At 35.4% G+C, this 22,714-nt stretch overlaps 3 protein-coding genes across 7 annotated transcripts; all 3 read left to right on the top strand.

The window, feature by feature from the left end:
* Positions 1 to 417: 417 nt before the first annotated feature.
* On the top strand, positions 418 to 8,814 carry LOC113069581 (uncharacterized). 4 transcript variants are annotated; one of them, XM_026242749.1, is made up of 9 exons: positions 449 to 531; positions 2,417 to 2,504; positions 2,794 to 2,892; positions 3,166 to 3,249; positions 3,325 to 3,381; positions 3,485 to 3,565; positions 7,901 to 8,008; positions 8,090 to 8,389; positions 8,502 to 8,814. In XM_026242749.1, exons 3-9 carry the CDS (start codon positions 2,794 to 2,796, stop codon positions 8,526 to 8,528), a joined length of 756 nt encoding a protein of 251 aa, XP_026098534.1. In that variant the 5' UTR covers positions 449 to 531; positions 2,417 to 2,504; the 3' UTR covers positions 8,529 to 8,814. The 4 variants fall into 4 exon arrangements, with proteins under 4 accessions (XP_026098533.1, XP_026098536.1, XP_026098534.1 ...); XM_026242750.1 differs by having other exon boundaries at positions 514 to 531; positions 2,420 to 2,504; XM_026242748.1 differs by lacking the exon at positions 2,417 to 2,504 and having other exon boundaries at positions 418 to 531.
* A 1,709-nt stretch (positions 8,815 to 10,523) lies between these two features.
* On the top strand, positions 10,524 to 16,155 carry LOC113069580 (uncharacterized). Of its 2 annotated transcripts, none has more exons than XM_026242746.1 (8): positions 10,524 to 10,609; positions 13,991 to 14,089; positions 14,170 to 14,253; positions 14,325 to 14,381; positions 14,466 to 14,546; positions 14,743 to 14,841; positions 14,925 to 15,191; positions 15,379 to 16,155. In XM_026242746.1, the coding sequence occupies exons 2-8, from the start codon at positions 13,991 to 13,993 to the stop codon at positions 15,403 to 15,405; spliced, it is 714 nt and encodes a 237-aa protein (XP_026098531.1). In that variant the 5' UTR covers positions 10,524 to 10,609; the 3' UTR covers positions 15,406 to 16,155. The 2 variants fall into 2 exon arrangements, with proteins under 2 accessions (XP_026098531.1, XP_026098532.1); XM_026242747.1 differs by lacking the exon at positions 10,524 to 10,609 and adding an exon at positions 11,328 to 11,487.
* A 1,249-nt stretch (positions 16,156 to 17,404) lies between these two features.
* LOC113069579 (small integral membrane protein 19) lies at positions 17,405 to 20,900 on the top strand. Its single transcript, XM_026242745.1, has 3 exons — positions 17,405 to 17,668; positions 17,794 to 17,918; positions 20,329 to 20,900. The coding sequence occupies exons 1-3, from the start codon at positions 17,538 to 17,540 to the stop codon at positions 20,382 to 20,384; spliced, it is 312 nt and encodes a 103-aa protein (XP_026098530.1). The 5' UTR covers positions 17,405 to 17,537; the 3' UTR covers positions 20,385 to 20,900.
* The last annotated feature ends 1,814 nt before the right edge of the window (positions 20,901 to 22,714 follow it).

Raw genomic sequence — 22,714 nt, 5'->3', positions numbered from 1 at the left:
TTTGGCAGGTTAAAGAGACATTATTTTGTGCAGCTACACGAAAGTGGTCAAATCAGGCTTCAGGATCAGAGTAAACAGGAGTTTCCTGTTTTTCTGTCTCTGATTTATTTTTATAATACGGTGAGAACTATAAAAACATGTCAATCCAAAATGGATGTTTGATTGCAAATATATTGAACAACAGCCCATAACACTTTTGGCTTTGTCTGGGTTGTGCATACAGTCAGTTCACTGCCTGACCTGCACAGATAGCATAACAATAATTATAACTACACACAGACACACATGGTGTACTTGAATGGCTGATACTGATATACTGATATACTAGCTTGGAACTGATGTAAGAAAGCTACATTTTATTAAATAAAAAAAAAAAAAACATTTAAAACTTTATTTTGTGCTGTTTCAGACATGTTTGCTGCATGAGTTTCACTTCGGCTGGAGGGGAGGAGTCTCTTTTCACACAGAAAAGGCTTCTAAATGAAAGTGAAAATAAGAAGATCGGACACAAGAGTGTAACACCAACATTAGGTAAAGCATGCAGTTTTATCAACATTTTGATTAATATGCTCAGATATTTTTCTCCTTTAGGATCTACACAAACCTGATAGCTCTAGAATGACATTTGAGCACTACACTCCTTGAAGATTATTTGTAAAGCTTGTGTAGGGTTACTGGCATAGGAAATAGACGTGGGATACTGTTTAGGCTACCTATGTTTTTGTTTAGAGAGACTTTTTGATGGGAACCATAAGCAAAGTAAGCTGCAAGTATCCAGTTTAGGGACTGAACTGATACATTTACACTAAATACTATAACCACAAAAAATCTTAAATGTCACGTAATGTCATAAGTATTTTTGTAAGCTGTTCATTTACAAGATCAAAGTGTCTGAATGTATTGATGAATCTAAACCATAAGTTTGCATTCAGTAGCCATTGTGACTGTTGAGAGCCAAGCAGACAGTAGCGGTATTAACACAAACGTACGGAAGCCACTGGTGCATGCCACTCTGTGCATGAGTTTACAGAAATTAACCATGGTTTTATTGTAGTAAAAGTGTAGTAACCATATTTTGTTTTTGGTGTATAGATTACCATTTGTATAACCACCTTTTACTACAAATCCATGGTTGAACTAGCAAAACCATGATTAATTTGTGTTTACCATGATTTAGGTTTTTGGTTTTATTTGTGGTAAAACCATTGTTTATTTTCATAAGGGCAGTGGCACATAATGTGACACTTCAGGTTTTCGACTTTCGACGTAAAAATGGGTGCCGCCATTTGTAAATTCTTTGGGTCTAGCTTCCGGTCTCATTTGCGTCCAGCTGTTTTTAGCTGTACAAAACAATCCTTTTGCTGCTTGATATTGACAATTGATGTGTCCTATCATATTATTTTAATCTCTTATCTTAATTAAGAACACACTGGTTTGTACTGCAAACAGTTTTACAGTTTACTGAACGTTGTTATTCTCCTCATTATTTACCTATTACGGCTAATGAAATGGAAGTCTCACCCATAGGCTTACTTCCACGGTAAGGAAAAGGGTGGATAGGTAGATGTTCCATTCTACTGTGCCAAGCATGTAAATGCGTCCACCATCTTTAACGGTCAGCTTGACGTCACACAGCATAATAATCAATGAATATTAGAAGATGCCAAAATCGCGCACAGCCTCTGGTTGTAAAAACTGCCGGGGGTTTAATTCCCGAAGAAACGGGGTCACCTTTCACATGTGAGAATGTGTTGGTTTGTGTTTTTAAATGTATTAACTAAATATTACAAGTTTTGAATGATTGGTAACTTGTTTACCATGATGCAATTATACTAAAAGTGAACTTATAGGCATACTGATAGTTTATTAATTAAAAACTTTGTACACTTTGAAGTATAGTCTCAGTAAACTAATGGCTTAGTAGTTTTATACTGCAAGTATACTCAAATGTTTTCTTTAAGTGAACTTTAAATCATACTTTAAGTATACTACTATGTCCCTATTTAGGTTTTAATTTGTATGTATCTTGTTATATGAATATCTGAATATACAAAACATCCAAAATAAGAACAGGATATCTGCTTGTAAACAAAAACATTAAATTTTAGCTTAATGCATTATTTTTTTTAACACACTTTAATGTGGGTAAGTTTCACAAAAAATAAAGAAATGACATTTTGAACATAAAGCTGAAAAAAAGACTGAATTTGATTCAGAATGATAATCAAAATGTAGATGGAGTCGATCTACCCCCCGAAGCTTGACTGTAATTATTACCTCTTCATCAGTCTACATTTTATTCCATAATGTTACAGTTTTGATGCTGTTTCATGTCAGATGATCGTGTTAGATTACATGTGTTATTATCTATTGTTTCTTTTTCTTCTTGTGTTATTTTTTTGGAAATTATGTACAGAAGATGTGTACTAGCGCCCTCTACCGTATAACAATGAAAACACGGATTCTAGGAGCACGACTATAGCTCAAATATTTGTAAACTTTTTGTAAGTATAAGTCAAGTATATTTAAATGTTATTTTAAGTATATTTCTGAGTTGTTCTTTCATTAAGTGTGTGTTGCACGGTCTATGTTATACTCCGGCTGGTCTCAAAGACCAGAAATAAGCGTGCACATACTTGCGTCGCCATCCGAAACTCACAGATGCTATCTTGTGCGTCTAGCCTAGCTAAAAATCTGGCGAGGGGCCAGAATTGGGCACAATACCAACACTAAGCATTGTCTGATAGGAAAACCATTACGCATAAAGACATGATCCTCTCTGTATGTTAAAAGATGCCAAAACCCTCTGATGTGATGATAACCACGCCAGTATACCAGCAACAGCAGTATGAAGTCTCCAAGTTCCTCAAGACCAAGCCGATGGCTCTGGGGGTAAAACAAACTTGTCACGCTCTGTGTTGGTTTGTGTTCCTGTTAGTGTGTATGCTCTTATTTTCCCATGTCTTCATGGTTGTTTAAGTCCTCATTTATCTCTATGCACTCAGTTGTCCGTCAAGTGTGGTTTGTTTGTTTGTATAGCTATCTTCTTCTGTGTTAATCTTTGTTATTTTGGTAAATAAACTAAGCTGCATCTTCTTCTTGCCCTTCCTGTTCAGAGTGTATGAATTAATAACAGGCACTATATCTTATGTTTTTGTCTCACAGATTTTGGAAATACTGATAACCTTATTGGCACTCGGTTTGACGGTGCATAATGAGAGTTTTTATGCTTTCTGGTCACCAATCATTGTAAGTCAATCATTTCAATATCTTTACAACATCATACAGGGAACAGCTACTGAATTCTGTTCCCTTTCTGTACAGTCCTTTATAATTGGAGCCATAACAGTCTTGGCTGCTTACAAACGTAAACCACATCTGGTTAGTGTAAACTTTACTGTCTTAAGAAGAAGTAATACAGTATGATTAAGAAAAAAAACAAGAGTAATTCTATTTGTTTGTTTTTTGTTTGTTTGTATTGTAGGTCAATATCTCACAAATGCTCAGCTATGTAAATTTTGCAATAGCTGCTTTCTCCCTCCACTCTCACATTCTGTATGTTTTGGTAAGTGGTTGCATGACCTACTGTATGTGTGTGTGGGTGTGTTTTTGTGACATATCAGGACACAACACTGTATAATGACATGGGTATGACCCAGGTATTACAAGGAGAGGGTGACTTATAAGGACATAACCCATGTCCCCATTTTTCAAAACACTTATAAATCATACAGAATGAGATTTTTTGAGAAAGTAAAAAATGCACAAAGTTTCCTGTGAGGGTTAGGGTTAGGTGTAGGGTTGGTGTAGGGCCATAGAATATACAGTTTGTACAGTATAAAAACCATTAGGCCTATGGGATGTCCCCACTTTTCACAAAAACAAACGTGTGGCTATGTGTGTGTGTGTCTAGTAGTGCTGGGTATTGACACAGATTTTGATTCAGTTTTAAATCCCAAGCTTGCGATTCGTTATCAATTCAATTGGATATACATTCAATGCATGTATGGTCAAGATGATTTGCTGAAGTTCAGACCGAGCATCAGAATGTGGTGGAAAGGTGGTTTAAGTGACTTTGAATGTCACATAGTTGTTGACGTTAGATGGGCTGGTCTAAGTATTTCAGAAACTGCGGATCTAATGGGATTTTATGCGCAACAATCTCCAGGATTTACAGAGAATTGTCCAGGAAAAAACAAGATAATATCTGGTGAGCAGTAGTGCTATGAGAAAAGTCTTGTTGATGAGAAAAGTCTTGTAGTACTATGAGAAAAGTCTTGTTATTACGCTGGTACTTTGGCAGATTTAGTACTGCCATGGACCACTGACTCCCAAAGCTTTTGATATTCTTCATATTCTGTGTGGTGGTAACTAACTCTTCCAATAAGTTTAAATAGATTTTGACCTTCTATGGGCATTTTTACTTTTATAAAGCCAGTTTTTCTATTCCCATTTTGACAGATCTTTTGTGTCAGATTCTTAAATTTAATTAATAAATTCAAATAGTAAGATACTATAGGGCTGTTACCAATCAAATGTAAAAAGTATCAACAATGAAATTTGTATTTGAAATGCAGAGGTGGCACGGCATCTGCATCTGGTGGCATTTAGACACATTCACATAGACTGTTTAATGCAGGACGGCTCATGGGAGTTGTTGTTCATTGGAACACGCGCTCTGTCGCTCCCTATCATTCCTCATTCATTCTAACTTAGTATTTTGACAATCACGTCTTTTCAAACGGAGAGACGGTTTCAACGGCAACAACATAAACAAACGTTACTGCGCATAAGCGCTTTTGTGGACCTAACTTAAAGGTGCTGTAGGGAACTTTTGTAAAAAAAATATTTTTTACATATTTATTAAACCTGTCATTATGTCCTGACAGTAGAATATGAGACAGATAATCTGTGGAAAAAATCAAGCTCCTCTGACTCCTCCCAGTGGTCCTATTGCCATTTGCAGAAACTCCATCGCTCCCGGTAAGAAACAACCAATCAGAGCTGCGGTCCGCAACTTTGTTTGTGTTCAAAATGTAGAAAAATGAACATAATAAGCGAGTACACCATGAATCCATTTTCCAAACCGTGTTTTTAGCTTGTCCTGAATCACTAGAGTACATCTATAATAAGTGTTTATATTCGGACTATTTTAGATTGCTTCGGGGATACCGCGGCGGAGTAACCCAGTACCTTTGTGATTCTTCATAGACATAAACAGAGAGAAGTAGTTCCAGCTACAATGTTCTTCTGCAAGACGCAAGCAGTTCTGTTTATTAACCGCTAGATCGTCAAAAGTTCCCTACCGCAGCTTTAACTTCCGGTAGACTGCAAATAGAATCAATAACAACAGCCAAGTCCCTCTAGAGTAGATATTTTTTTATACCAAACAAAATGTTTGCTGCGTGGATCAGGCGGACTTATTGAAAATGCAAATTCATTATTTGCCAACAGGAGATGTTTAAGACATAAAGCGCGAGAAATAGAGGTTTCCCCAGTAACAGCTGTAAACGAAGCAGAGCTGGTACGCTCATACGCTGCTATCAGGCATATCACATGCAAGTCCTCCTTCAGAAATACAGCGATATAAAAACACCTGTGCCTCGTTTTGATATTTAAACATATAAATGTAAGGAATTATTATTATTAAACATGCAGTAAGTAACGTTACTTATGTTTATTCAATGAAGCCTTTTTTAAAAAAGATCAGTTTTAAAATTGTGGTGAGTCTCCAAAAATAAATAAATGTATGGGAAACACATCCCACAGCACAACCACCTGAGCCCAACTTCAGTCTACACATCACCTTGACTTTAACTGCGTTTCTAGAAGGCACCGCACCCAGACCGATATACACAACACAGACCGGAAGTTAACTTAGGTCCAGGCGCGTGCATCCGTTGAAACCGTCTATATGAATTATGAGACCCCTATCAAATCAATATTCCATCTAGCTAGTAGTAATATGTGTTAAAAAACATGGTCGCCTTTCATTAATAATTATAATTACGTTATACTATGATATCGAACAAGTTAGAGAACTGCATTCGAAGCTACTTTATTCAGCTAGATATAGAACAAATGTAGATTTACATGAGAGCTAGTCCGTCTGCGTTTTACACAAGACATCATCGTTTCACAAAATATACGGATAGATACAGTTAGCTGAATGGATGCATACCTGTTTATCAGAATGCAAGCGAGTTCGGCATCTCTCTGTAGTTTCAGCTTGTCACGAAGTTCTCTCTATCTTGGAAATGCAACTCCAATATTTACCCGTGTCTTGTTGCTTCTCTTGTCCCAAAACCATCTCGGGATCATTTATTTCACCCGTGCGTTTGTGCTTCACAGAACGTGCAGGCAAAGCATAATCATGATCCATAACTAAGTTATTGATTGAGGTTTAAATACGAATATAAACAATATAAATATAAAATATAATAGTCTCGATCAAGGCTACTACTTTTTCTTCTTCGTCTCGTCTTTGCTTCTGTTCACCTTTGTATTTGGCAGTTTCGCAGGAAGTTAGATAAACTATAGGGGTCAAAGTTTATACGATGCCATAGACGGGCGACAAAACGGAAATAAAGAAACGTGTCGTGTCTTCTAATTAAACTATAATTTTCTCCGGATTTGAAAGTTTGTGGAAACTGTCGGGATGATGTAAGTACACAACTAAAAAATATATATAACATAGATATAGTGATTTCTGCTATTTTTAAAGCAGAAAAATTACATATTGCGCCTTTAATGCATTTAACCCGCAGTTACAATTGCATAAATAATGTTTTGATGTTTCAAAAATAAATATAAACCTAAAACAGCCAGTGGGTATCAGCAAATTACTGCATGAGTGAGTCATTGAGTCATTGATTCAACTTATTTGTTCAAACAGCTGATTTATTCAGTAATGAAACATGCATGTACTGAGTGTCTGTAACGATGAGCCAGAGATGTTCGGATCCATATGCAAACCTTTATTATAAGGATGGTCAAGACAGGCAGTAATCAGAAGTATATTAGTAATCAGAAGTATATAATAAGTAATGGGCATAACATTCAATAAACCAGTCAGAGTGTCACCTCCCATTCCCTTTAAGAGTGAGATGCGCTCGTGCCATGGCGGATCGCTATTTACATTTGCATCATAGATGTGCAATTGACAAATCTGCAGCAAATGCCTGATGCTATCATGTCAGTAAGGAGCAAGTTTTTTGAGGTTTCTAGCACCTGTTTGAGTCCATGCCACAAATAATTAAGGCAGTTCTGAAGGCAAAACAGGGTCCAACCCGGGACTATTTTAGGTGTACATAATAAAGTGGCCAGTGAGTGCATATCATACAGTACATGGCAAATTTTCTCATTTTAAAAAACGTTCTTGACTAATATTGTTAAAATTAACTGATTTGTATACAAACACTTAAGTTATAATACTAAATTTATAATTACAATATTATGTTATATAGTGCATATTATTCAAAATGCTCCTCTCTAGAGTAGCCTATATTTTTCTAGAAGACTTAACTAGTTTATGGCCATTGACATTTTTGAGGTAAACATTATGCACTATACTGTTTGTAAGTTGTTTATTGGTTTATTGTGTATTATTTTTCACACCTGAAACACTAATTGAGTGATCACATGAGAAATGAAAGTTTTTTTTTTGTAACTTTAGCAATCTTTCAACATATCCTCTGATGTTCATTCACGTTTATTTTGTGTTGTAACTAAATCCCTATAGATTAAAATGATTTACTCTGTCTCTAATACAAACTTAAATATAAGTGCTTAACACGGATAGTCTACAACAGTACAACAGCAGTGTCCTTTATACTGGTCCATTTAGATCTAGCACCTGGACTATATTGTAGTACATAATTATTGTATCTCTATTAATTAGATCTTTCCGGATGTGACATACTATGTCCTTATCGCCTGTGATATCCTGATCTTCATCTTCTCTCTTGCTATTGCTGTAACCTCCTGTTCCTGTTGCTGCAATCCAAAGGTAAACATCATCCAAAAAATACAAAAATCAATGATCAGATGAGATATATGTATAATAAACATGTTGCTGGTTCTCTTTCAGTCAACCCCTGTCATGGTCAGTTATGTGACCACAGATATGCCTGTCAACCGCTTCATGCTAATAGGTCAGCAGGACCCCTCTGCAGTGGTTCAGTCCGTTAATTCAGTCCTGTACATGCAGCCAGCAGCACATGGCTTAGTCACACTTGCTCCTCTGCCAAATTATGGTTTTGTCCCCAATGCATCTCCACCAATCTACAGTCCAGTGCCAACTACACCTCCACCCAGTTACGACAAACTCCCAGATGCACCTCCACCAAACTTTGGTCCAGCTGCAAGTGCACCTCCACCAGCATATGAGGTAATTATGAGCATTTATGACCTACTACATCAGAAAAACTGTTGAAACCCAATAAATCTTAAGCCTTCAATCAAATTTGCTTGCTCTGATGCACTGTGTTCTGTTATTGCAGTATGAAGATTTACAGACCAGAAGATGAACTAGATCTCAGACACAAAAGGGAATGTTTGAAGTTATGGTGTTGGATTATGGCGAATGGAAAACCCAAAATTATATTTAAGTTTGTAAATCAAATGAATGGGAAACATACATCAGAGGACGAGAAACACATTTCATTAAGTTTCATTCGCCCAAATGTTTAATGTACCATTTGATATGATTTTACTAAATACATTGTTGTTGTTGTTGTATTTTATTTAAGTGCAGTTTTTTGCACATTAGACAGCACAATGGAATTTTTACTTGATTGATTCAAACCAGCTTTTTTTAACATCTACAATCCTATCAAACAGTGTTCAGTGTGTACTTTTAAAGAAAAGATCATCTTTACATTTGTATCACTCAAACAAGTGGTTTGCAAAGTCAACTCATAAATTTACTATTTATTAACCTCTATAATAATTACCTCTTGAAAATAGACTGACAAATGAATTTAGATTAAAATTCGTTTTTAACCTGTCCTGCCACAAGAGGTGCCATTTCCAGCCCATCACAACAGACATTAGCACAGCATGACCTGTTCAAAAATATTTCAGAAGATCTGAAAACAAAGCATTGCATATCCACATTTCCACTTTACCTCAGCACTGAAGCAGAGGAAGATGGGTTTAGATGACCAAAATACTTAACTACACTGTGGGTCTGATCAGTCTGATCTTTTATTCAGATCACAGCTAATAAAACCAGTACAAAAAATTAACGTACTGTAACTAAATTATAAACTAGATGATTATCAGATTGCAGCCATTCACACTAATTTATTCCAAACGTTGTTCTCACAACTGTGTGTTTTGTGAATGCATTTGTGCAATTCAGATCTTCTCTCCTTTTAATAAATAATCAAACCAAAGCCTAACAATTGTAAATAAACATGTACTTCTTTATTATATGGAAGCTTGTTTACCACAAAATAATGAATAAAAAATATATAAAATAAAATATTTTGAGATAAAAAAAATATAATAATCTTGCAGTTTATATTTTGCAGTTCAGACTTTTTGTTTCTCTCATAACTGTAGAGTTTATATCATTTGTGAGGGATGTATCTTGCAATCTGAGTTTATATCTCACAATTCTGATTTCATTACTCACAGATCTGTTTTATATATATTTTTTCCTCTGAATTGTGTGATATAAGGTCCATATAGATATAGACTTAGAATCATGGGATCAGAATTGTGGTATAAAGAGGATTTACAATTTTTTTGTTTTTATTCAAAAAAACATTGTACATTACTAAAATTGATCTGTTGCTGTTTAGATGTGGAATATTTTAATTAAAAAGTTGCTAAAGCATGAATAAAAGGCGTTACCTCTTTGTTCTTACATGTGGGCATTATAATAAGAGAAGAAAGCTGGAAATTTACCCGGACGATGGGCGAGAGCCTTGAAGACATCAGGCAAAACACCTTCTGTTGCCAGTGACTCAAGCAGCACAAATTTATTTTTATTTTGTGTTTTTATAGAAGAATAAAGACCAGATGAGTTTGAAATGAGTAAATGATGACAGGCTTTTTGGGTGGACTACCAGATGTGATGCCAAACCTGTTCAATCTCCTCCATCAGATCCATGATACCAAATGGCAGGATCTTCTTATTTGCCACTGGAAACTACCTAATTTACTACTAACTAATTTTCCAAGTTTAACATTTAGTTTATGAGTGTATGATTACAATGCAGTGATTTTAAGCATTTACAGAAAGATATATACAGGTGGACTTGCATATTTGGCATTCATTTACTGCCACCTTCATTTTTTATTATGACTAATACCACATTTAGAAATAACGGGAAAGTCCTCATATGAAATTACACAAACAGAAAGTTGCTGAGGTGTGGCTTTAGGACCAGAGAACATTAGGTGTTGATGAGTTTAATTCACCTCCTGCCCTGCACAATTAAAGAAAGTAGTAAATAGTACTTTTACAGATTTTGCAACATTCTGTAATGAATCCCCCCACCCCCTAAATGGAGGGGAGGAGTCTGTTTTACATAGACCTCCTGAATGAAAGTGAAAATGATTAGGCTAAAGCAGGATCCAAGATCAACACCAACATCAGGTAAAGCAATCGCGAGATATAATAATTAATAAGCTCAGAATCTTACTTTTTACATACAGCTCTATGAGCTCTAGAATTATATTTGAGTGCCACGTTCTCCTTATAGAAAGTTTGGGGTCGGGAGAGGTTGGTTAGAGATGATCAAAACTATATTTACCCAATATATTATTCTATCGTCAGATGACAGTCTCTGTGAGTTATTATTAAATCATTCACTTTTTCCCCCACAAGATTTAAACGGATACGTGTACTATACATACATGAAGACAATCAACTTCAGTGTTATAATCACTGTAAGAAGCGTCAGAACGAACCGATTTTTCACTAACGAATCTGACTTCCCAAATATTCATGTAGTTTTCATAGTTTTCATATGACATCACACTTTTACAGAAAGCCTTTTCCTTCGCTGACTGCCATTTAAGGTTTACGAATTAAGTAGTAATAAGAAAGTGAATTTAAAAGGTCAGAATCACCTTATAAATCGATGCTTTTTGTCCTGTAGAAAACAATTTGAGTTTAAATGCCGTATACATCGTCAATAATACTGCATCTGATCTATTAATATCACTGTTATAACAAATTAAGGCACTTTAAGGTTAAGTGTTTTTCCACATTAAACGTTTTAGATTGTGCCGCTATTTTAGTGATTGGGATAAGCGGCTGATATGGCCAATACTTGTAATTGTTCACGTCTTTCTTTTCTTTCTCTTGAGAGGTGATCTAAACATTTGAAGTTTGGAAACAGATGGAAAACGGACAGGCGTGTGTCGCAGTTGTTTGGACGTTTTGCCCTCTGGGTCTTCGGGACAGTCACGTGACTGAAATAGTGATGTGACGTTCGTTAACGGCTGAGGCAGTAGTATGAAGCAGAGCCGGTATGAAGCTGCAGCATAATATTACGCTGAGGGCTGTTTTAAGACGGGTTTTTTTTCCTTTTCTTTTTTCCTTTCTTTAATGCAGGACAAAAAATGATGTTGCTTTGATGTGTTGGCCTGCGTGATGATCAGGGGCCCTGGGCTTGAGGTTATGTTTGATCCTCTTCCCCCACTACAAATATCCTCAAATAGAGCCCCATACAGCAAGCAGTTTCGGCCCAGGTCTGGCCCATATCTGGCCTGCGTGGATTTCATGCGGGCCAGATGTGGGCCGGATCTGGGCCAACACTATGTTGCTGTCTGGGCATCATTATGGAGTAACACAAAATGCACAAATATGCTTTGAGGTTCATAAACAGTACAATTAATATGCAACATGTCTAGGCTATAGTCAAAGATTACATGTAATATTAACTACTCATTATAATATAATAAACAGGATGTCTTCTCTCAGTTGAGAGAGACCAAACCCCTGAAATAACTTTGAGCAAAAAGAAAATAAAATAAAAATAATAAAAAAACTAAAACAAACCCGGTATTATAGTATTATAAAAGTTATTGTCATATCTGTGTCCTCTTATATAAGGTTCTTATTTAATCAATAAATTCAAATAAATAAAAATGCATGCTGGCTATTAACAATCAAGTTAAATCACTGTCAACAAAATGCATTGATGGATTGTGCATAAATGTTAAGTTTAAATATAATATTTTAATGTAGAAATATTAAACGATTGCAAAAAGGAAATACAAATAAAACTTTCTTTAAAAATATGAAACTACAACCGCCAGTAGGTGGCAGCAAGTGACTGTCTTAATGAGTGAGCTGGATCAACTAATTCCTGTTAATTCTTCTTTCTTTCTTTATTTATCAAGGGACCATGCACAATTTTTAACATACATTTTCCATTTCATGTATTGTACCGGATTTAGCCAATCTGGTCAGCACTAACATAACATTACCCAGACAGTACCTATGTTCAGATACAATACATACATACATACACAGATACTGTCAGGGCCATAAATACATAATAAAAAAATCAGTCTATCAATTTAATTACCACAATCTCAATGATTACATAATTGGTTCAATTGAAAAAAAAGATTTTAAGTTCAATTTAAAAATTAAGAATAAAGTCACATTATACAGAAGGAGCCAGACCGTTTAGAGTTTTCTGAACCATACACAAACTTGAATAAAGTCTAAAATTATCAGTTAAAAAAATTATGTTTCTGTATGATCCTACAAGAATGAAAATGAAAAAGAATCTACAATTTTTAATGCCTGTTTATATAGAGATTTTAAAGGTTCAATAACAGTATCACCAGTGTGACCCAACATGCCAACACACACATACATTTGTACTTGTATCCCTTCACACTGTTGCGGAAGATCATTAATATACAAACTAAACAGTAAGGGACCTAGTACTGATCCTTGGGGTACACCCTGAATGCAAATCACAGGACTTACCCCCTTTAATTTTTACACATTGTTCTCAGACGCAATTCAGTGTCCTTCTATGTGAAATAATCATAAAAAACAGTTTATGCTATTTGATTGTGGCCTCGAAGGTCGTAGTTGTAGTGCTTCGCACACTGTGCACACGAAAAACTGTTATTCAGTTTTTATCTGATGTTACATTTTGAGTATGATTTGTTATGATAGTTTGTGTTTGAGATGGTTCACTGAGAACACATCACATCTATTTAATGTCTGCATTTACATCTAGAAGATGTTTTTTGTTTAGAGTGTTTGCTCATCTGCAGTATGTTCATATCAGATATTAAATCAATGTTTATGATTTAGAATGTATATAAATCTAATAACAACGTAATAACGTTCTGTAATAGTGTTTTATTTTCATATATTAGGTTTTAAAGTTTTATACTAAAAATAAAAAAAAAAATAGAATGATGGTATTTCAGAAAGGTTTATGCAGCCAGAAATATGAATAAATTGTGTTAATCTGAATTATAGTGTGATTTAACAAATCCGAATATTACGTTGCATTTTATAGTTTTTTAATGATTAAGTTGAATTACTTTGAATAATTTCATTATATTTGTGCAGGCAATACAGACATAGGTCCAAACATTGACAAATGTGGTTGAATTATTAAAGCAAGAAATTGGTATTAAATAAATAGATTTTTGGAACTGTTGTATAAAAGCCATATCACATATTTAGTTATGCTGTTCTGTATATATCAGCACATCTGGAGCCACCTGTGTCCTCGTGACCATATTACAGCCTTGCTGGTATTAGACCAGCATTCTTTGGTCATGTGACACTGGTATACAGGCTATGTTTGTGACTGACAAGGTAATGTTGCTGCGTTCTTCCACTCCATAGTAACTCTTCCACATTGTTAAGAAGCTCTTCAGGTAAATCTGGATTCCCAGCTTCAAGAATGACAGACCTGCTTTCTTGACAGTCAGTAAGTTTTGACTTCCAAGAAAGACGTGCAAAGACAAGATCCTCTCTTTATTTTCAAAGATGCCAAAGCCCTCGGATGTGATGGTAACCATGCCAGTACACCAGCAACAGCGCGAATACGTCTCCAGGTTCCTGACCACCAAGCCACTGGCTCTGGGGGTAAAAACTGTTCCACATCAAGAGAAGTTTACAGTGGGTCTGAAGAAACAAGCACTATATCTTATGTTTATGTCTCACAGATTTTGGAAATATTGCTAGCCTTATTGGGACTCTGTTTGACAATCTGGAATGAGAGTTTTTTTCTTCTCTGGTCACCAATCAGCGTAAGTCCATCATTTTAATATCAGTACAACGTTATACAAATACTGAACTCTGTTCTGTTTCTGTTCTACAGTTCACTTTAACTGGACTTGTTACAGCCTCGGCAGCAAACACATGTAAACCGTGTCTGGTTAGTGTCAGTAACAAAACAAAAACAAGCCTGAATAAGAGGAATTTATGGGCTTTATTTCTAACCATATCTTGTGTACTACAGGTCAAATCCTCACAAATGCTCAGCTATCTAAATGCAGCAGCAGCTGCTCTGTCTCTCCACTTTCACTTTTATTTCACTTGGGTAAGTGGTTGTTTTGAAACTCAAACATATGCAATTTGCATATGTCTAGATTAAATGTATTTAATCCAGACTTTGATTAAAGTGATTATACTGTATGTTGTGATATTTTATATGAATATTATACTGTTTAGATCTGGCAACCGGTTTTTGATTCATATTTCAGTTTATAATCACTGTGTGTCTGTTATTTAATCAGGGTGTATCCTGCTTTCTCCTTATGGGCTGTGATACTTTCATCTTCATCTTCTCTGTTACTGTTGCGTTAACTTCCTGTTCCTGTTGTTGCAGACCAAAGGTAACCAAACATCAAGATCATTCTCATCTTGAAAAAAATTATCAGATAGATGTGTAACAAATCTGACATTGGTTCTCTCTCAGTCGAGACGTGTGGAGGTCAGTTATATGGGCGCTGATTTGCCTGTCAACCATATTGTGCTCGTGGGCCAGCCGGACTCTTCTGCAGTGGTGCAGTCCATTAGTTCAGTGGTGTACATGCTGCCGGCTGCACATGGGCTAGTCCCACCTGCACCTCTGCCACATTACAGTCCAGTGCCAGCTCTACCTCCACCAACCTACGAGCAGGTCTTAGCTACACCTCCACCAAACTACGGTCCGGTCCCAAGTGCACCTCCACCAGCATATGAGGTAGTTATGAGCATTTCTGTAGGAAATCTATTTTGTAATTTATAATGGTTCATACAAATTAAAATCCTATAAATAATCTCTTCTAGTAATCTCTAATAATAATAATAATAATAATAATCTTTAATCATATTTGCTTGCTAACCTGCTGCACTGCACAGCTCTGATAGACTCTGTTCTGTTATTGCAGTATGAAGATTTACAGGCCAGAAGATGAACTAGATCTCAGACACAAAAGGGGATATTTGATGATTACACAATGGATTATAGCAAATGGGAATATATATATATATATATATATATAACAATAAAACAAATAAATTATTTTTGGAAAAAAAAAATCTGTGAATGCATGTTGTAAATGAATTTGTCACATAACAATTGTGATTATCTAAATTTGTTAGTTCTGTCCCCTTTAATGTGCCTTAGATGTAACAAATGTGGATGAGAAACATGAATGAGAAGGTTTTTTCTTTTTTTATTGTTTTTCCCCTCCTAAAATGTTTTAATTTTAACATATGTACATACCAAGGAAATTTTACCTGATAAATTCAGCTCAGTACTTACAGACTGACATTTAAAATCCTGTCAAACAGTGTTCAGTGAGTATTTTCAGAGAAAATACTTATTTATTACATATTAAGAGATAAAATTACATATTTAAGAGATAAAATTATAATCTCTTAAATACAGACTTTAACAGGTTATACATTTTATATTCAAGTTTGGCTTTGATCTGTCCTTCCACGTACTAAAGTGATGTTTCCAGCTCATGACAACACAACTCGTGGCTTGTTTAAATATATCAAATATACAACAGATGATTATCTGATTCCAAAGGAGAGTCATTCAAGAATGTATCAAATGTATCTTTTCTTCCTAACCAGTGTTACTTATTATTTTACAATAACCAAGACACTATTATAGCTTTTGTTAATATTTTAAATTCCATTTTTTTTGTATTTTGTTTTCATTTTAATTAAAGTTTTTTTTTTATGTTTAATTTTTGTTCTTGTCATTCTTAGTTTCTGCTCTTTTTTAATATGAATAAACAGTTTTCATTTTATTTAGTTTTAGGCATTTTAGTTTGTAACTAAAGTACTTCAAGTGAAATGAAACTAAAAGAATACACACACACACACAAACATATATATATATATATATATTTATACACACACACACGTGCATACACACACTAACATATATTCATATACACACACACGGGGTGGCACGGATCGCTAAAAAAAAAATGCTATATATATAAGAGAGAGAGAGAGAGAGAGAGAGAGAGAGAGAGAGAGAGAGAGAGAGAGAGAGAGAGAGAGAGAGAGAGAGAGAGAGAGAGAGAGAGAGAGAGAGAGAGAGAGAGAGAGAGAGAGAGAGAGAGAGAGAGAGAGAGAGAGAGAGAGAGAGAGAGAGAGAGAGAGAGAGAGAGAGAGAGAGAGAGAGAGGGGTGAATAATCTTCAAAATTCCTCATAACGACATTGTTAAACTGTATCGCCCTGTGTTCCGTGTGTTTATGTTTGGGATGGTATTCTGTCGTAGTCGTATTCTGCCACGCCTCATGAACATTCGACCAATGAAACCAACCTACGGAGTTATATTTAACTTCCTGTTTACACTGTTCAAGAAAATGAAGCAAGGCATAATAAGAGAAAACACGGAAGCTGAGCTCAGCGCCAAAGTAAAGGTGAGTTTATGCGTGTGAAAGAGCGAGAGAGAGAGAGAGAGCGACAACATTTTAAAAACATAACTATTAAATTGTAAAAAAAGAAAAAAAAATGGTATGACATATTACATTGTCAATAAAACACAGTAATTTTGTTATTTGATTAATATTTGAAAATATAAATTAACGCTATAATTATATTAGTTAAGCTTTGAAATTATTATGGGATGTTGGAGAATTAAATTGCTTAATAGCAGATCACAATAACACTATCCTAATAATAATAATAAGAAGAAATCGTAGTATATATATATATATATATATATATATATATATATATATATATATATATATATATTACATATATATAGTTACTAAAGTATACATATACTGTATAAAAGATCTAAATATATATTGTAATAATAATAATACTTGTTATTATTATTATTATTATTATTATATGTGTATATACATACATTACACATATATAATCAAATCGCTAATGATAAAAGGCGAATTCCTCAAACGGGTGCACAGGGACCTTTATTTTGAAGTTGTGTCTGCACGCGCGCTCATCAGGAACTGAATGTATATTTGTGTTGCAGTCGCAGTTTTCTGAACAAATCTCGTCCATATTAAGTATATGTTGGCATTTTAATAAACGCACATTAATCTGATCATGGGCGGGTACGGGGTGATGGCGGATGACGAGTCTCTGGATTATTCCGTGCACGAAGCCTGGAACGAGGCCACTAATGTTTACCTGCTGGTCATTCTGGTCAGTTTCGCCTTGCTGATGTACGCCAGAAAGTACGCGTGCATTTCATTTCACCTTCTTCAACCGCAAGATCACAGTAACATGAAACATGACAGTAGATTGTAATTAATATATCCTCTAATGGCAGCCATGAATATCTCGTTTTGTTTTCATGCAGAAATAAGAGGAAGATCATGCGCATCTTCTCTCTCCCTCCATCAGTCGACAGATCCTCCGAGCCCAGCTTCTACGACAGTCTGCAGAAGGTCCGGCTCAGACAACAGCTGGAGATGTATTCACTGGGTGGGTCGAGCTCTTTTCTTCTTGTCCTTTGGAGGTTTCTCTGGTTTCTCTGAAAGTTTCTCTCAAAATCCCACGCAGTCTGCACACTTATTGTTGGTAAATACAACTGTGAATTGCATGACTAAATAACAACAACAGAAAGATTCTGAAAGCTTCTATTTGAAGGACATATCATATTCAATTATTATTTAAAATAAAATAAATGTATGCATTTAGCAGACGCGTTTATTCAAAGCTATAAATTCTTTACCTTACGTGGATCCCTGGGAATCGAACGCACAACCTTACGGTGCTAACGCAATTTATTATTATTATTATTATTTATTTATTTATTTTAAAATTCCATTTTATTTTTGTTGTGGTACTACATTGTAGCATTAGACAATGTTGCAACTACTCTATAAAACAAACCACAATCATTATACATATTACAGTATTTTTATTTTAGTTAGGAATAAACAGCATATTATGAAATAGCTTTATCATGCTCACATGCATCATTTTTTATCAGAAATAGAGAGAGAAAGAAAAATAGTAATATTGTGAAATATTATAAAACAATTTCATATCGTTTAACATACCTTTTAGTTTATTCTTGAATTTTCAACATCCTTCCTTTAGTCTTCGGTGTCACGTGATGCTTCAGAAATCATTCTGATGCGCTGATTCGCAGCATAGTTTTTACTATTATCAATGCTGAAAACATTTGTGCTGTTTTATATTTTCGTGGAAACTGTGATACACCACCATTTATTTAAAACGAAGAAAAGAAAGATATTGATACCTTCATTCAGCAAGGATGCATTACATGCAGTGTTGTGGGTAACGCGTTACAAAGTAACGCGTTAGAGTACTCTAATTACTTTTTTCCTGAAATTTGTAACTTAACGCGTTAGTTTCGTGCGTAAGTAATCAGTAACTTCGTTATTTTTTTAAAAAAGTAATCCGTTATTTTAAGGAAAGGAAAATCCCGACTGCAGCCTGCTTTTTGTCAGACAGTAGTCCTAGGTCTACTCTGCCACCTGCGGATGTATCAGCGGAGCCGAAGCTCTGTAATCGTAAAGTCAATGGCTGTGATGCGTCTGTGCCCTGCGCCTGACCCTGTGTGTGTGTGTGTGTGTGTTTTTTTTTTTTTTTTCGAACTCCTGGCAAGATAGCAGAGAGGACAGCGTTTGGTTTATGGAAGTACGCACATTATTTTCAATTTGTCAACGAAAAAACGGTAAAATGCACACTCTGCTTTGGTGAAAAGCTTCTGTCGACCGCCAAAAATTCTACCTCAAATTTAACGCTACGTTTTAATCACTACTTTGAAGAGTACGTTAAATGTAAGAGGACTGTGTTAAAGCGAATTTAGGCTTGTGACTGTGAGTGACACTTTAATAATAATTAGTTCGGCTATTAAGCGATTTGTCATTTGCCTGTGTGGCAGGATTTAATTCGGTTTGTTATCATTTTTGTTTGACAGGCAGCTGTTAATTTCTGTTAGATCATTTGCTGGCTGGTTGTTCATCATTTCTAAATTGATTTAAATCTGCAAGCCTGTTTAAGGTTGTGTTTACAAGTAAGCATACTTGTACTTTGATAACTGCATTATTTAAAGTTAAAGACAAATCAGGAGTTATCTTGTGGTTCTCATAATATACAGTAGCCTAGGCTACCCGGGCTGGGTAACGTTAGGTGCGAATTTTGATTAATAATATATTCTGTGATAATAAATAAAACGCTATGTGGAATAGCCGATTGCTGACTGTCTTTCCTGTTATTGTTATCCTGCAGTGTTAATTTAGTCGGATGACTGACGTTATTCATTGTCGGGAGTCACGACTTCTAGGTGCATTTAAAGGGGCCGGGGGCTGTGTCTGTCATGTGTGAGCCGCTGCAAACGGCTTTTAATTTTTGGTAACGCATGAGTACTCTAACGCGTTACTTTTATGAATAGGTAACGCTGTATCATAACTGATTACTTTTAATTGATGGTAACGTTGTAACCTAACTAACTACTTTCCAAAGTAACTATACCCAACACTGATTACATGAGGTAACGAGGTCCATTATTAATAAACTGAGCAGCAAATCACGTGACACTGAAGACTGGAGTAACGATGCGGAAAATTCAAAAATTAATTACATTTAACAAATATGTTACAATAGGAAACTGTTATTTTGGATGTGACTTTGGCGAATGAGACTACCTTCAAACACATTCAAATCTGAATGATTCCAAACTCGCTACATTTTGACATTTGTTTACATGTGTTTTACATTTCCCTGACGTTTTAAACATCCTGCTGTTTCAAAACTGAAACTGTTATCCAGGTTTTCCAGCTGGATAACAGATGAAATTTGGTACAAAAAAATTCCAAAATCTTTGGAAACTGGAATTTTATTATTATATATTTTTTTCCAGCTCGTAAGTGTGATCAGCAGCAGCAGTCGGATAGTGTGCAGCTGTCGATGGAGTGATGTCACCAGAGGGGGCGCTCTTCACGCACTAATGCTGCAGATGGGAGGAAAGGCGCTACAGGCCAGATCTGATTTACCAGCAGCTCACAGAGAAGAGAATTACTGTACTGGGGACAGTTTGCTAGATCTTATTTTTATTTGAAGAGTCTTTCGTTTTACTCTCATCACTCTCAAACATTCAGAAGAGAGTATTTTTTTTAGAACGGGTGATATAATTTTCCTTCGAGTGCATGGGCGGACTTTTCATATATTTGACAAACACATTACTTGTACACATCATCTGTGTGATCTGCATCCAAAAATCTTACCTCTCTCCTCAAAAACGTTGTAACAAAATGCTACTTAAGGTTTTCAAAGGAAAGATGTTGAAAATACTGTACACTGATTATGTTGTGCTTGTTCTCCAATGTCTTATATTGCCCTCTAGTGTTAGATTACATGCATGTCAGTCATTTTAGGCTGACCTGCAGACTGTAAAATATAAATCTGCTTAAAATAAAGATTTTAACATTAAAATCTATTGCAGGCTCTTAATTTTGAAAATGACTGCATTCAGTACCTGGGGAGACGAGCATTATTATTACCATTTCTCATATTCAGGGTTTGTGAATAAACAAGCGTTTATTCTTCACTAAAATCTTACGCTGTTTCCAAAATCAATAATAATATAGCCATATAGTATTCACAGCAAGCTGTGGTAGGAATAAAGCGCTAACTGTCATATTTCTTAAAATAATCGTTGATCACATATATTTTTAATATCATACATTATTGACTATATTAAAAGTAACGTTTTACTAATGAGTTCCGGAAGCTTTATGAATAACTTTAGTGTGAAGGTGGATTGTTTCAGCAATGCTTTGTTCTGTCTCATAACACTTACTTGATTTTCTTACAGTTTCCATTGCACTGGAAGCAGTGATGACATGCAATGAAATAGGACAAAAATCCAGAGTTTTGCATTTAAGGATCTGAGTCATATTTAGAAATCTGAATATCGTGGAGATGGGAAACATCAGATAATTTGGGATATTAAGTAACCACCTAGCAACCACACTAGCAAACAGATAAAATGTCATGCACCATTTACTTTCTTCAAGTGTTAAAATGTAGTTTTTTTTCTCTCTCGTTTCAAAAATATTGGGTGAACAAGTCAAAGAATGAGTCCAAGTGATACAGAAGTGAGAAATGAAAAACACGGAGTGAGAAATAAAAAGTTAAAAGGTGTGAGAATCACAGAATCACAGTCTTGGCCAGTCTTTTTCTGCTTTGTTCTAATCGTTTCTTTGTTTCTTTAATGCCGCTCTTCCATCACTCCTTAGCTTCTGATCGGCCGTGGTATCATTTCCCCAGATGAATCACAGAAAGCTAAAGAAATGAAGCCTCGCCTCGCCTCAGTCATCTGCCTCCCCCTCCCTCTGCTTCCTCTTGTGCTTTCCCTCAGGTCTCTATGGAAATAAGATGAACAAACTCTATTCTACATCATCTTTCAACCTCCAATAATTCTAATGATCCTATACCCTGAGAGTCTCGTTGCCAGCCGTACGCTGTTAGAACACGAAAAGAGAATATTTGAAGAATCTCCATGCAGCTCTTTCCATATCTGTCAAGCATCACAACAGCGCTCCAAATGACTCATGTGCTCAATTCCAAGTCTCCTGAAGTCATACAATAGATTTTGTGAGGAAAAGAGTGAAAATTAGATTAATTTATTATTTTCTTCACAAAAGCTTTAAAATAAAGAATGGAATAAGGGAGGTAAGATTTGATGCCACTGATGTTTGGTCAGAAACACACAAGAACCAGTGGTGTTTATTGGTGCCACTGATGTCATATTTGATTTAAATAATCATGCATGAGTCATAAGCACTTTTTAATGGAGCTTTTTTATTATTTTCAACCCTTGACAGAGATATGATCATATAAATAAGCAGTGGGAAGATTCTTCAAAATCCTCTTTTTGTGGAACGACATGAGGGTGAGTAAATAATGACAGAATTTTCATTTTTGGGTGAACTTTTTGCTTTAACACTTACATAACACATTATCTTTCCCTCTCTCTCTCTCTCTCTCTCTCTCTCCCTCTCTCTCTCCCTCTCCCTCCCTCTCTTTCCTTTTTTTTTGGTTTCAACCCATCTATTGTTTAACAAACACAAAGACAACTGAATTCCTGGTATTAATGCATGACATGCATCAACACAAATCTTAACCGTTCATTCTGCATCTATTTTCAAACTCAAACCAGAAAAAAAAAAAAAAAAAAAAATCAATAAACCAGAGCACAAAATAAACCAAGGGCTGAGGGGCAACGTTCACGGCGGCTGGATTTC

This window comes from Carassius auratus, unplaced genomic scaffold (genome assembly GCF_003368295.1).
Source record: "Carassius auratus strain Wakin unplaced genomic scaffold, ASM336829v1 scaf_tig00001753, whole genome shotgun sequence".
Classification (NCBI taxonomy): Eukaryota; Metazoa; Chordata; class Actinopteri; order Cypriniformes; family Cyprinidae; genus Carassius; species Carassius auratus.
Note: the sequence above shows the minus strand (reverse complement) of the source record. Positions and strands in the feature narration are given on the sequence as shown.

Coding starts and splice junctions, on each gene's coding strand:
- LOC113069581 (XM_026242748.1), top strand. CDS start 2,794: ATGCCAAAACCCTCTGATGTGATGATAACCACGCCAGTATACCAGCAA. Junction 2,893..3,165: donor CCAAGCCGATGGCTCTGGGG/GTAAAACAAACT, acceptor TTTGTCTCACAG/ATTTTGGAAATACTGATAAC. Junction 8,009..8,089: donor CCTGTTGCTGCAATCCAAAG/GTAAACATCATC, acceptor GTTCTCTTTCAG/TCAACCCCTGTCATGGTCAG.
- LOC113069579 (XM_026242745.1), top strand. CDS start 17,538: ATGGGCGGGTACGGGGTGATGGCGGATGACGAGTCTCTGGATTATTCC. Junction 17,669..17,793: donor TTGCTGATGTACGCCAGAAA/GTACGCGTGCAT, acceptor GTTTTCATGCAG/AAATAAGAGGAAGATCATGC. Junction 17,919..20,328: donor GCTGGAGATGTATTCACTGG/GTGGGTCGAGCT, acceptor ATTTTTTTCCAG/CTCGTAAGTGTGATCAGCAG.
- LOC113069580 (XM_026242746.1), top strand. CDS start 13,991: ATGCCAAAGCCCTCGGATGTGATGGTAACCATGCCAGTACACCAGCAA. Junction 14,090..14,169: donor CCAAGCCACTGGCTCTGGGG/GTAAAAACTGTT, acceptor TATGTCTCACAG/ATTTTGGAAATATTGCTAGC. Junction 14,254..14,324: donor TTCTCTGGTCACCAATCAGC/GTAAGTCCATCA, acceptor TCTGTTCTACAG/TTCACTTTAACTGGACTTGT.